This window comes from Varroa jacobsoni, unplaced genomic scaffold, assembly GCF_002532875.2.
Source record: "Varroa jacobsoni isolate VJ856 unplaced genomic scaffold, vjacob_1.0 scaffold_771, whole genome shotgun sequence".
In the NCBI taxonomy this organism is placed as follows: domain Eukaryota; kingdom Metazoa; phylum Arthropoda; class Arachnida; order Mesostigmata; family Varroidae; genus Varroa; species Varroa jacobsoni.
Window position 1 is genome coordinate 63,682 of NW_019213673.1, and position 13,930 is coordinate 77,611.

The 13,930-nt window shown below is 38.3% G+C and overlaps 1 protein-coding gene across 8 annotated transcripts in view; it reads left to right on the forward strand.

The window, feature by feature from the left end:
- Window positions 1-11,348, forward strand: part of LOC111263500 (scavenger receptor class B member 1) — a 58,658-nt gene extending 47,310 nt beyond the window's left edge. For all 8 annotated transcript variants that reach the window (XM_022838613.2, XM_022838614.2, XM_022838617.2 and 5 more), the window contains exons 3-13: window positions 1,304-1,562; window positions 1,892-2,033; window positions 3,146-3,385; window positions 3,640-3,725; window positions 4,189-4,247; window positions 4,661-4,870; window positions 5,420-5,568; window positions 5,805-5,875; window positions 8,026-8,077; window positions 8,337-8,473; window positions 10,497-11,348. In XM_022838613.2, the coding sequence (XP_022694348.1) occupies window positions 1,304-1,562; window positions 1,892-2,033; window positions 3,146-3,385; window positions 3,640-3,725; window positions 4,189-4,247; window positions 4,661-4,870; window positions 5,420-5,568; window positions 5,805-5,875; window positions 8,026-8,077; window positions 8,337-8,473; window positions 10,497-10,602 (1,511 nt within the window). In that variant the 3' untranslated portion in view covers window positions 10,603-11,348. The remainder of the gene's footprint in view (window positions 1-1,303; window positions 1,563-1,891; window positions 2,034-3,145; window positions 3,386-3,639; window positions 3,726-4,188; window positions 4,248-4,660; window positions 4,871-5,419; window positions 5,569-5,804; window positions 5,876-8,025; window positions 8,078-8,336; window positions 8,474-10,496) is intronic.
- The last annotated feature ends 2,582 nt before the right edge of the window (window positions 11,349-13,930 follow it).

Sequence of the window (13,930 nt, forward strand, 5' to 3'; positions counted from 1 at the left end):
TATATATATAAACTCTACTACAATACAACCAAATACACATTTTCTGACCTCCGCACCGCTTTAAATACATAGAATTAATTAATCAAAAGTATGATTTAGTTGCCAAGAAGGCTTACACAGGTAAACTTCCGTCTAAGTTACAATAATTAAAGTCATTTTACAGTAATTAAAACAGTATACCGTAAGAATTACACTCAAATCTAAGTAATAACACCAGGATAATAGATATTAAATATATCGTATATAAAAGAGCTCATACATGGTCCATTTTCAAAATGACAAGACTTCATTCCGACAATGAATAAATAAGCGCTACAAGATAAATGAACGAATGAATACGGAGTAAGTGGTAACTTGGTACGCAAGATATTGCTACATACACTCAAAGCAAAGGCGCATCTACCACCGTTAGAAGGTCGTTACTATGATACGATCCCATAAACTCATAAATAGACTACATCGATGCATTTTCCATCGAGGAACTTCCTATCGAATGTACTGGTTTCGGAGGAAAGCAAGCATTTCCATCTTTGACAACGCTGCGTATAACAAAGTAGAATATTGGCTGATAGGTAGCCTAGAAGAAGGCCTTTCTATTGTACCTCAATTAGGCCGGAACCTGGCATGTCTGTAATCCTACCTTATTTCCATGTCATACTCCTTAATAAAATAAATCATTACAATACATTATTTCATCTTGATTATATATCGAGTTGACGCAGCGCTCTGTGTCATTTGGGGTGTCTATCGTTTTTCGGCCCCTAACACGTAACCTCTATTACATGTTACCATAAATCCCGTTATGAAATCAACTGACTCTGACGGGCATTTAAATGGTCGACGCTCTTCGGTGAAGAGAAAATACGAATTTAGCAAAATTAGACTTACACAAATGTATATTTCAATACCATATAATCTCTATATTATTATCTTAAAAATCGAAAAAGTTCTCTTTAAGTATATTGTAAGGTTCTTTTGTCCTTCTAATTACAATTCAAAGATACATTGAAACTATACTATAATTTTTACAGTATCGGCCGAGTGAAATTAGGGTTAATTAGTTAGTTAGTTAGTTAGTTGATGTTCGCACGGAAATTAATCTGAGCTTTTTTTGGCTCGTGTTAATTTCTTGAGCAAGTTTGATTATAATGCTTCATATTACGAGCTGGAAACTAGGTGCAGTATATATATATATATATATAACGGCATCTAAGTTATTTAGGCTAGCCAGCTACAACCAAATCTCAATTGGTCGAACTGTCTTAGCATTAACAGCAGGACTGCGTTTTCCTTTCATTATTAGGGGTGATCTGCGTCGTCGTTGGTGCATTCTTAGTTGTGTTGGGGGCGGCGGTACTTACCAACTTCACGGCAACGTTTCAATTTATCCTCAGTAGAAAGGTTGTCTTGTCGTCGACAGCTCAAGGCTTTCCCATATGGCGAGACGTTTCCGACCATTTGGATACAAAAACAGCCTGGTACTTTTTCAATCTCACCAATCCCAAAGAGTTTGTGCAGGGTACACAACCCATTCTGCAAGAAGTCGGACCTTTCTGGTATAAGTAAGTCAACGCTATCTAGATGCACTGAATAGATATCTATGAGACAGTTCAGATGTCGAAAACCCGTCCTTTCAAAGACGACGACTATTTTTTTTTTTCATTAAACTAAACTAAATACGTCCACTAACTAAATATAACAGCATATTCTTATTGCACCCAAATTTGTGGATGATTTTTTTTTTTTTCAACCAATGGTAAAATGCTGTACGATGATTAGGTGATGGTAATGTAACTAACTTCGTTCCCACAAATCGTACCTGTGCCGGCGATAACGGATACATTAGAAATAAACGTGTAACAATCTCTGACGTAATTACTACGAATTTCAGAACCATCCTGAAGAAAATAAATATCGAATTTCTCGATAATAAAACAGTAACATTTGAAGAACACCGGGAGTTTGAGTTTGACGCGGAAAATTCCGTTCTCCCGAATACCACACGTATAACAATGATTAACGTTCCTGTCATGGTAAGTTGAAAGTTAGCCTTAATTCATCTACTAGCAGGCTGTTACAGGCACGTTTTCTAATCACCAAGTAACACTATTAGGCATGCGCTGACTGAGTACGTAATCAATTCGATAGAACAAGTACGTCATACTGATTGCACAAAATAGAAGCTAAACGTCGTAGCTTACATTTAAACAGAGCTCGATTAAAGCAAAGAACTTTCGACATAATGTCGATTATTACAAATAGGTTTCGATCACGCCTCTACCCTGACTTGACCCACGACCTTCGTACGGAAGCCCTTTGAGCTTGTTCTTCTGATTGGACGGCTTTCCTGTCCGGGACAGTTATATACGACGGCGTAACTTGTCGCAATTGAGCTTACTTTTATGTAAATTAGAATAATACATCGCACGTTGACACAGGTGGAGAAAATAAGGCCTGCTATCGCCTTCCCATGCCACTAAAACAACCATAGTTAGGAAAATGCATGATCTTGACAACAGCATTCACTTGACGGCGATTGATACCCCCGACGTACGCATCGTAAACCTACCTTTTAGCAAAGTCTCGCAATCCACGCCCATCGCATATTAATGAACCTGGGAAATGGGGTAGAAAAGGAACGAGGACATAAAAACAGGTGTACATCTACTGTTTGATATATGGTAGGCAGATTTTTCCGCATCATAGAATAGTCCAGTTCGAAGAAGGATATTGTTAAAGTGGACTGGAACAGAAATTGTATTAGTTTTAATTAACTGTAGCTCTGGCGTGGCTTACAGCTTGTCGCAACGGCTCAAGAAGGAGGTTTTGGCGAGTAACGTTAGAGCAAAACGAAATTTCTATTTACAATTCTGATGGGTTACAACCAGTGACAAAACTATTTTATGCCGAGAAAATAGCTATTCATCGGCGATTGGTCGTAACCGTTAACTTTAAAAGGAGGCTACGGCAATGCCACTGTAAACGTGCTTCTTAAATGCACGACAGCAGTGCCTACTTTTGATCAAATATCACCGGTCCGAGCAGTCAGTCACTATTCAGATAAGTAGATATATCGATAGATTATAGCACAGACCTAAAGGTTTTCGTCATGTTTCACCTTGTGCGTATTTACGGATTTCTGCAGTCGGCCCTTCAGAGACTCAAGCCTTTAGGCTACTTCGCCCGACTAGCGGTGGATCCGATTATTAAAGCCGCAATTGCAGATCAGCAACTGACTGCAAACTATTCCGTTGCTGAGCTAACTTACGACGGAGTGTACAACAACTTAGTAGCACTGTCAAAGATAAAGGAAGGTTTTCTGGAGGCAATTTTTGCGCTCAACTCCAAGGATAACAAAAAAGGAAAGTTTGGATTCGGTGTTGACGTGAGTGTTAATTCTTGTTTAAAATAATTATGTACTAGTTATATCCTGAAATCAATCTGTTTTATTATCTTGAAAATCGAAAGAGCTCGTTATTGTCATCACATGAATCTTTCAATGATTTCCTATTGCAATCATGATTGATACAACAATCCAAATTAGGCCGATGCGTGTCCGCGTTTGCAATCGTTGCGTCGGTCAACTGTTCTATGCCATGCATAACATGTCGCTCGTTGTAACTATTTTCGTTTTCACAGAAACATGATCCAACGACATTCAACATGTTCACTGGCGGAACGGGAGTCATGGATCTCAATCGCATTTACTCCATTAACCACAAACAGTGAGTTTACTTTTTGAGAAAATACATTTTGATGTTTGAGTTTTTCTAACAGAAGAACATATATCCACATCCAAAGCAGGAAGGTAATCTACGCACAGATAAAAACGTGGAAACTAAATCTATCTATCTATCTATTTGCTGTCGTCGTTACTCGTAAGGAGTCATATGAACTTATTGTTTATGTTTATCGGAAAGTTGTGGAAGCAAGCAGGCAAGCATCCAGTTATGATCTAAGTTCTGGCCTTAGAGGCAAGGTTGGTTAGATGTTCATGGTTAAATGCTCAGTCCACGCCAAGAAAGCTAGACGAAACGTTTACGTGAACCGTTGTGGCGTGAACCTCCGTGATATATCTATGCCAACCGTTCCTTTGCCGTTAGGGTTACGCAGGTTACAAGTAAAACACTGAATTTTTCTACACGGCTAAAAACACTACAAGTTATTAACGATCGTTTGTTATTGCAGCGTGCTTTCCATGTGGCCGAACATCGAAAATACCACATGCAACATCGTTGACGGAACCTGTGAGCAAACATCCTTATGCTTTTGATTTCTTACATGCATTTCTTATTGTAAATAGCCCTAGAGAGTGTTGGCGTCCTTTTTCAATCAGAACATCTAATAGTTTCTCGTATTATTAAAATGCCTGAAAAAAGGTACACTATTCTAGTAACAGCTAAAACAGCATCTAGCTATCATATCGTTTATAACCGAAATAATAATAATAATAATGTGTCATTTTCTACGTATAATCGAAACCCGTCGCCTAATTCCTTTTCGCTTTACACAAGCGAGCCGAGTCTTTTGAGCCTGCCGATTTTGATCCTGATCTCTGATTTCTCGCGTTCATTACCAGCACTTGTCATAGGCAAAATTTATGTAGCTAAAGCGAAACACCTGCGAACGTTCACTAGTAATCGGTATATTCTTTACACAGTCGGGTACCTGCGACCGCCGATGAATGAGTCCAATGAGCAAAAAGTCTATATTCCCGATATGTGCCGTCCGGTAACAATTCGCTATGAGAAAGATGTTAATACCAATGGGATCCGGCTGCGTCGTTTCATCCTTGGAAAGGAGAATTTTTATAATCGCGAGGCTGAACCAGCAAATGCTTGCTATGATGAGATATATAGGGAGCCGTCTGGTAAGTAAAAGGGTCTGCGCATGTTACCATTCAGTCACCATCGAATAGTACAATGTTTATTGAATTAGAAACGAAAACGAATACGAATAGGTAGAACTTACCAGCGGATACTGTTGCAGCCAAAAAACAGAAATGGCCAAAATGAGTACGGTACTAACAAGTATAACGGTTTATTTAGAATAGTGGGAGAGTTACTATCAGGTGTGGCACGCAGTTTTTTCCAGGCAAGTTTCCTTGATGGAAGAATAGTGAATTGAACAATTAATACGTTTTTCCTCAATCGTTTCCTCAACTTACGGACAATAGTCCAACCTTCTTTATTTAAATAAGTTGCTTTAATAATAGACAACTTCTCACCTATGCAGCATAGGCAGTGTCCTAGAATAGACGTACAGCGTTTCACCTGAAAATTCATTTTTCGCTTGTTTTATACCGAGGAAACCTAAACAAATAAATAGTACCTTTGAAAAATTACTCACATTGGGTCTTTTGGCAGGTAAGCTTCGAAGTGCAAGTTTTTCTCATTGGGGTCTGCTTTATATTATACAGGTGTGGCTGAAGCAGGACCGTGCAAGCAAGGTGCTCCAATTCTACTCTCAATGCCACATTTCATGCACGCCGACCCGTCCTTTTCAGAGAAAGTCATAGGAATGAACGCCGACCCTGAACGACATACATTTATCATGGATCATGAACCTGTAAGCGTTCACATTTTTAAGTTAGTTAGTTAGTTAGTTAGCTACATTTTTATCTGAAAAAGCTGACGTTTCCTTGTCAATACCTTGCCAAGTTTAATATTGCTCGTGTGAAGTTGGCGTTAGGCGTGTAGCTCGTCATCAGACTTATTATCCATAGTTATTATTATGCGCTCATCATCAATGGAAGTGAGGCTTTGCTAGAAGAAAAGCGATGGTTACAATTTTTCTGTTCACAGATGACCGGCATGACTGTAACGGTCCGCGGCAGGCTTCAGGCCAATTTCCGTGTAACTCAGCTCGACTGCCTGTACGTATAGTCCGTAGATTCATCTACCGTTACTAGTTTATAATATGCTGGTGCTAAACCAAGGTTCAAGTTGCGTAAAAACTATTTCGATTAGCCGTTAATGTACATACACGTCAGTACCATAGTAAGATTGGTGGCTATTATAAATACCGCTATTTTAATTGAAGTTTTTCGCTATATGATGTGTCAAACGATGTAACAAACCTTGTTGTACGACGAGACTGGAATTAATGGCAACCAGAGGCTTTTTCGATTGACCGTGACGGCGATTAATAATACGCATACAGTGGTTTTGCCTCGCCCTGTTCGGTGAATTACCTAAGAGCAAACTGCCCTCAAATTTATTGTTTGGCATAGTTATAGCTAATTCACAGTTCTAGCCGTGGTTAATTGCGCATGCAAGCTTGTTACGAACCAAGACCGGTTTCGTGCGGCTCTTCTCGGCAGTAGGAATAACTAAGTGATAGGTAAAAGAGATGGCTGTGACGAGTCCGCAGACCTCGAAGGTTGTCCTGTAACAGCTGCGGCAGGTGTCCGCTTATTATTTAAGATGCATAATAAGCACTCTATATCTGTTATAAATGACCGACCGAATAGATGAGACGCCGCGGTACAGCCCCGATAAACGGCTTTGTTCTGCAATACCTCTAATTGAAACAACTTGGGGCATTACAAAAGTTGGGGTAGGAGAGAAAAGGTACCGTGGCTCAAACTCATCACAGTGAGCACGGTACGCAAGAAATGCCAAAAGAGAATATTGTATATTCTTTTTACGAAGAACACATTTTAAAAAACTTAGCGTTCGCTAGTGTTAGCATCTTCAGCGCTTGATCCATCTGACCTTGCCAGATCAACTTGTAGTCAAAACAGTCTCCGAGCACCTTTATCTATGTGTGTGAAACTATCGACGCAATCAGCTATTCTCCAGAGAAGACTTTGGCTGACCAGTGTAGCGTCGACAGGAGTGTTGCCATTGACTGTCGGTAATTGGTTTCAAAGAAATGAGCCGCAAGCCAGTTGCCAACGATCACAAAGGGCACATTTATTTGCTGATGCTTGTAATTTAAAGGAGACACTTTAGAAGCGGACAGAAGAAGGGTGTTATCAGTATATGCGAAAAAAGCCCGAAACAGGTAGGTCTTCTAGTGAGAAGGATTGATGAGCCCTATAGGCTCCACGAAAATGGGTAAAAAGGTGGAGCTTGAATATTTTGTTTAAAAATAGAGTGCAGGTAATTGGTGTTAAATCGGCAGGATTCATCCTTTGTAAAGAACAGGCTGTCGTCTGCTTGTGTAATGTTGATAAGCAAATGAAAAAGATGCGTTTTTCCTAGGGCTACGAAAATACATTTAAACGCTACCTGTTAAGCAAAGCAATTTCAGTTCCATAATGAGCGCTTCCTATCGATCTTTTTATCAAGTGGAAAATTGTCTGCACTCAGCATTTGTCATTGGTAAGAAGGGAAAGCCTAGGTTCACCTAGTCAGTGAATATCCCTGGAAAATTTAATGAATTAAGCCACGATGCACGTTTGTTCCAGTGGAGAGAAGGAAAAAATTGCGGCAACAAATTTCTAAAGGTAAAAATGTGTTGGATAATTCAGTTTCACATGGATACGTTTCTCTCCCACATCCTTCCTGTGTTCGCATAAATATTAACATAATTCCACAGATGTATATAAGGCTGAAACTGATTGAATGGAGATTTTTTTTGTTATTTGATGGTCCGCCTTGACTTGACAAAAATAGTTCTACGCATCTAGGCAGTTCTGGATCATTGTTGATCACAATTATAAATAAGAAATAATATAAATACCAAATTTTGTTCTAGAAAAATTGGCAGAGAGAAACTGCATCTTGTAATATATTGCTGGTCAAGGGAGCGACGTTGTAGCCTTTGCCAGTTCGTTCAATGACTAAACAAGGATCAACTGATTGCGCGACGATCGTTAAAGTAATAAATTGTTTAATAACACATGGTGTATGAAAACGCTTTTTACTTTCTCCATAAATATAAAGATGATCGACTTTGGTTGAAAATTCAAAAACCAAAGCTAAATAATTACAGCTAAGATCTACAATGCTATAAACTTTTAACTGTATCTCTTTTTTTTTTTTTTGCTTTAGAAATAACTATGATTTTTTTTCCCAGGGACGGTGAAAAGCTTCCAGAGCTGCTCATGCCATTATTTTGGCAAGAACTGGTAAGTACCTGAACTATTCAAAAAAACAGCACAAAAGTAACCGCATCGGTCCACTATCGCTAGTTTAGAAAATAGGGATGATTAAGTCATCTGAGCAATATTTTTTTTTTAATTTTTGAAAAAACAATCAAATTTGTGCATATTTTGATGTTTATTAGCTTCAGTTTTAATGTCTAAAGACTCACCGTTCTTTTTTGACTACATGCATTCATTCGATGTGATTGGGTAACACTGGCCCTCTATTGTATTGCGTTCGCAGTATGTGGAGGCTGGGCCTGGCATCGTTGCCTTCTTGCATAGGGTTCTTAGCTACCCCGGACTCGCTAAGATTGCACTCATCATTGTTCTGCTGCTTGGCATAATCATTTCCATTATTGGAGCCGGATTCCTTATGAAGTAAGTTGTACAGTCTTTTCGCAACAGATGATTTATTTCTCGAGGTTTTATTGCAGACACCTAATACACCGTAACGACGAGGTAATGCCATGTATTTTTAATCCCATTTCGTCCCCAATAATAAAGATTATATATGTTAGTAATTATGCGTAGTAGCACTATAAAACGTTTTAAATTTGAATATAGATTTTCGCGTATATGATACAAGGAGTAAGTAAATTTAGTTTTTCATGAGAGCACCCTTATTTCATACCCGTATGTATCTTCATACCTAACCAGTAATTTCAGACGGATTTTATTCAGTGGCTTCACAAAGTGGCATCTTTTTTTTGCGCTAATATATTGAGGCTTAGCACTCAGCGTTGGATTATTCTATAAATCGATAGAGGGGCTTGCGTAAAATGCGTGAATAGGCTTATTTTGAACGTGCCGACACAAGGAGCGGCCGGTGCGAAGCTACGTGAAGCAAATTGCTCCTAAGAATGAAAAGACCCTTTCTATGAAACAAGATCTTATGAAATTGGGCCCTGTTGAAATGGTCAGACAGTATGCCTTCATGGTTGACGTAATGTGATTCAGGTGACAACGGTTACACATAGATGAATACGTGCTTTATGAGGTGACGAAAAGCCAGGATTATCCCAGATCGATCTTATAGCCTCCCTGTTTTCAAGCAATCCGTAATAAAAGATGCGGATGGCAATCATTTTTCATCACGACGACTTCACCGTCATCTGTATCTTTCAAATACACCACAACAGCATTGTTGAAACAAAAAAAAAAAAATACTAAAACGAGTTTGGGTTCGAACTCCTTTCAAGAGGTTTATATCAATATATACGTTACTATGTGGAAGTTGACCCAAGGTTGTGATCACTGCATCCATTGCATTATGTATTTGTACCTTGTAAATAGAACCCGCATATCATGGTAAATATCACAAAATAGGTATAAGAGTCTATAAGTTAAGTGAGTGGACTGTTTCTTGGATGTCCTGAATCAACGGTTCAAACGTCCCCTACTTCGACTTATTGACAACTAGGAAATGCTATACTTAATTCGAATCTTAGGTTCGTCTACTATAAAAAACAAAGTTATTAATGCATATAAATATTCGCTGCGTAGGTTCAGAGAAAAGCCGTATTTCTATATCTCCAAACATAAATACAAGACCATTACTAGGGTTACCCAAACCGTCGGCTTACTAAAATCAAGCGCACTGACAGCCTTACAGCTTACGTTATTTACGGTGAGCCTTCAACAAAACGTGCCTATCTTATACTCAGATTCATTAAGCATTTATTTACTGTTAATGGCTAAACGCGATAGAAAAATATTGAAGGCACATCTATGTGCGTCTTTTTTTATTATTTGGTATTCCTTCCATCATTTGCTTCCGTGTATGTAAATCGCAAACGAAAACGCAAAAAAACGAGTTGGAACCATAATAACGTTGTTTTTATAACACGATAACTACTACTAACAGTACCACTTACTAAACGACTGATGGACGGTTATGGATAAATCTGGGCAAGCGATGACATGTGAAATATAAAAGCGCGTGTAGATAGGCGTTCAGTAACTAGAGGATTAAATTCATTTAAATAGTACCATTACGATAACTGGGCTTTATATGTCCTCGCTAGTGACCTTAAAATGCTAATATCGATATAGTATATAAGTACCACGGCTCAAAAGTTCAGTTTTGTACCCTGAAGCGATCGCATGATGCATAAGTGTCAATAGTATGCGGTGTCCAGTGTTTCCGTGAGTTACAAACATATGTTATTTTCTATTGTGCGCGTTTAAAAATATACCTGTGAAAATTGGTCGTCTTCAATCCGGCTTTATAAATCACCTATCGTTTTCTCAGTTTCGCGGTGGGAGCATTGTGTGTTCTTAATGTCGTTGAAAACATCACTTATATATTTACTTGAATTTAGTTTTGTGATCTCCGTTGAAAAAATTAATTATCGACTAACGTCAGCTTGTTTTTTTCCGTTTCCGGCTTTTATCGATCCAGTCATTCTCGGCGGACGCGTCAAACTGAGCAATTAAATCCGACTAAGTACCACAAAATGGCTACGCAAGAGGCAACGAGGAAGCCCGAACTCGACCAACTCGTCTAAAAAGAGAATCTCCCGAGGAAAATGCACCTACCAACACCAGAATATCTCGATGATCGAGTTAAAAATTAACATAGCCAACAAGATACAATCAGCTAGGTAGACGTCACTCAACGTTGAGTGTATGATAGGAGTTGAAGAGCACCGAATAACAAAACAACTATAACTATACCATTTGCCAAAGACTACTATATAATGATTTCAATAACATAAAAACTGCAGATATTCGAAAAGCTTATGGCTCACAGCAACAGTAGCAGCAATAGGCTAGACGATAGTTACATTAGCAAGAAAAATAACTATATAACAATAGCAAAGGAAAACCCCCTAATGAGTCCCTCAGCTGTCGTCTGATACAACGCAACTCCCGGTCACTCTCGGCAAAGCTAACCAAGAACTGGTCTACACAATCCTTGACATGACAGCACGCGGGTAAATATGCGCTAGGCCTCAACTCTATATTGAGCTCTAGGTCATTCTAGGAATATCGTTGTTCGTTGATGCGTCCAAAAAGAGAGGGCTGAGTCTAATTTTCATTGATCAGCAGCGATCAGACTAAATGGCTATCAGTTAGATTAGTTACCATAATAAATCACGGGCTGAAAGAGCATTGTGCTGTATTTTGTAATCCGGCTTAGATGATGGGAAATTATGGGGTATTATCCAATACACAGTGCCTGTTCAAGGACCCAGGGGCAGAACAAAATGTTGGATGAGATCTGTTTAAAGAATAAAACAAATCAAATGAGGAGGAAGCCTTTCATTGCAAAAAATGTTGAACTACGTATAATTAGCTGTATCGAAGAAGCTTTTTGTTAATTGAAGGATTGCGGTTAAAGTTACTGTGTAAGTTACCAGGGGGAATAGAAGAGGCGCCGACGAAAGCGAACACGCGAATGTGTGTGTGTGTGCGTATTAATCAGTATTTGTGAAAAAAATTGGTTCGGGAAAGAAAGAGTAAGAGAGAAAGTTGCCGAAAAACAGCTCCCCCTGAAACTAGGTCCCTCTTCAGGACTGTTTTCGTTTCAATAGACGAATCTCGTTCGAGTATCCTGTATGTCAGCGCTATATCTGAATTGACGGGATTGCGGCTACCCTTTAATATTGGGCCTTACATGTCTGCTCAGATGTTGGAAACGTTCAACATACTTTTAAAGCCTGACACCATGAGTACATTCGCTGGGATTTTACGTTTCCTTAGAAAGGATCAATAATATGTGCCATTGGCTTAAAATAGAAAGTTACCTTAAGTGTACAGTAATGATATGACTGAGACCCTAAACACGAAGCTTGTAGGTCTAAACTCGCTAAAATACGTGAAGGCGTAGCAATGATTTAAGCGACGTGAAGTACATATCGTAGTTATTTAAATATCTACAATCTTAGTTCATGAATTCACTCACACATAAAAAGAAACAGATCGGATTGATATGGATGAAAGATTCATTATGGTACTGACAGACAGTAACGTTATTTTATATGTTTTAGTAGGTTTGTAGCTTTTAACAGAGTGGTTGCATTTAAATTCTTAATTAAAAGCTGTGCCGACGGAAGTTCGTAGACAATTAAATCGTCTATAGAACTTGCACACAAAAGTAGATCCCAGGTTTTTACTACTATTTTTTTACAACTATTTTGCAGAAAGTAAACACTGTAAGTATTAATAGCGGAATATATATTTTTAGATGGCTTTATCTCAACGTTGCTGTATAAACAAAAACTAGAAACTCTTTTATACAAAAAAAAAAAACAATAAAGAAATAATATACGAAGTATATTTAATTACGACGTGTTCTTATTTCTCCTCTTACTGTTTCTAATCAAATCCAAAATAACATACTAAATTTTATATAGAAACTAAAGGCAGATTCAAAATATTAGAATTACGCCGAGCATGTACTCTGCGTCAGTGTAATACGACCATGATTTTGATTCGTGCAATTGGCCAATGCGATTTTTCGAAATTTTGATTTCATATTTCACTTTACACGCTAGTGGCGTCCGCTGTGCCCGCTAAAACAAGACGCGGACGGTAGTGGCAGTTGTAGCGCATCTTGCAGGTCTCTTCGATCCCACGGGACACAGGCATAGTAGGCTCATGTAATCCAACAGGCTGGATAGCCAACAACCAATGGAAAAAACAACATAGAGTATAGTGCATCACATTGGAGACTGGCACTCCTCAATGTAAGCTTACTGAACCAGGCCCAGTTGTGCCGTACGCCCGCTTTTGAATCACTTGCGTGATATCACCTCGTGGTTCCGATTTTAGGTGACTTCACGTGCAGGGAACGAGCTTTGCATGGACATACTAACCAAAAAGGCATCTATTTGGCTTGTCTACTAATTAGGGACGACGTAAATTGGCTAAACCAATGTTTCTTACTGATTAAAATTACCATATTCTAATTTTAAAGATTCAATGACTCCATCAGGTTTTTTTTTCAAAGGAATCTATTTAAACTAATTTGGTTGATTTAGATAATTAGTCGTTTTACCCCTGAAAGTATGAAACGCTGTGGTTTACGTTTACAATTTTAAAAGCAGACTCCCCGGTACCTCGACTTACCCACACCTGCAGGATTGTTTCAAGCGCCCTGCAACCCCTTATCTCCAAATACACAAAATTTTTCATTTTACAAAATGTTAGTTTTCGACTTAGTTCCTCTACATGTATCGATGCTTACGTAGATTATTATTATTTAACCTGAATTATCTAGAATGTATACATTTTTCTTAATAAAACGATATGGGCTATTTTTCTTGTTTGTAATGGCCAAAAATTAGGTTTGATTTCAAGCCAAAAGGTTCCATACTAGCCACGCGCTAGAATCCCTTGCCTTTTTTAAAAGAGGGCTCAAGTAATCCAACTGAACATGTGCATTTTATGTAGGTCGATGAGTATGAGGCACTCAGCGCTGAAAAAGGGACCTTACTCTGAAAAAGTTTCCCTTAAGCCATGAATACATAGTGTATGTTAACATATGAATTAAATAACGCTTATCTAAAAATATGTTTCAACTCCCAATTAGGTTACATACATAAAACTATCTTTCGAAACCAACTACCTAACCTAACCTAACCGTTGAATTTTGTTTACAATAGTAGCTCGGTCAGGTCAGAAACAGAACTTAGACGCTAAATCCAAAAATGTTTTTCGCTCGAGTCCGTTAGTATATTTTGTTCCGCTCCGAGTTAGTATATTTTGAGTATTTTATATAACAGTAAACAACATGTCAGTATCTCATTAAAGTTTTATCATGCTTTTAAGTGCTGTTATTTTAATTTATTACATTTTTACCAGACCAATTGGCTAATATTTACAATGCTT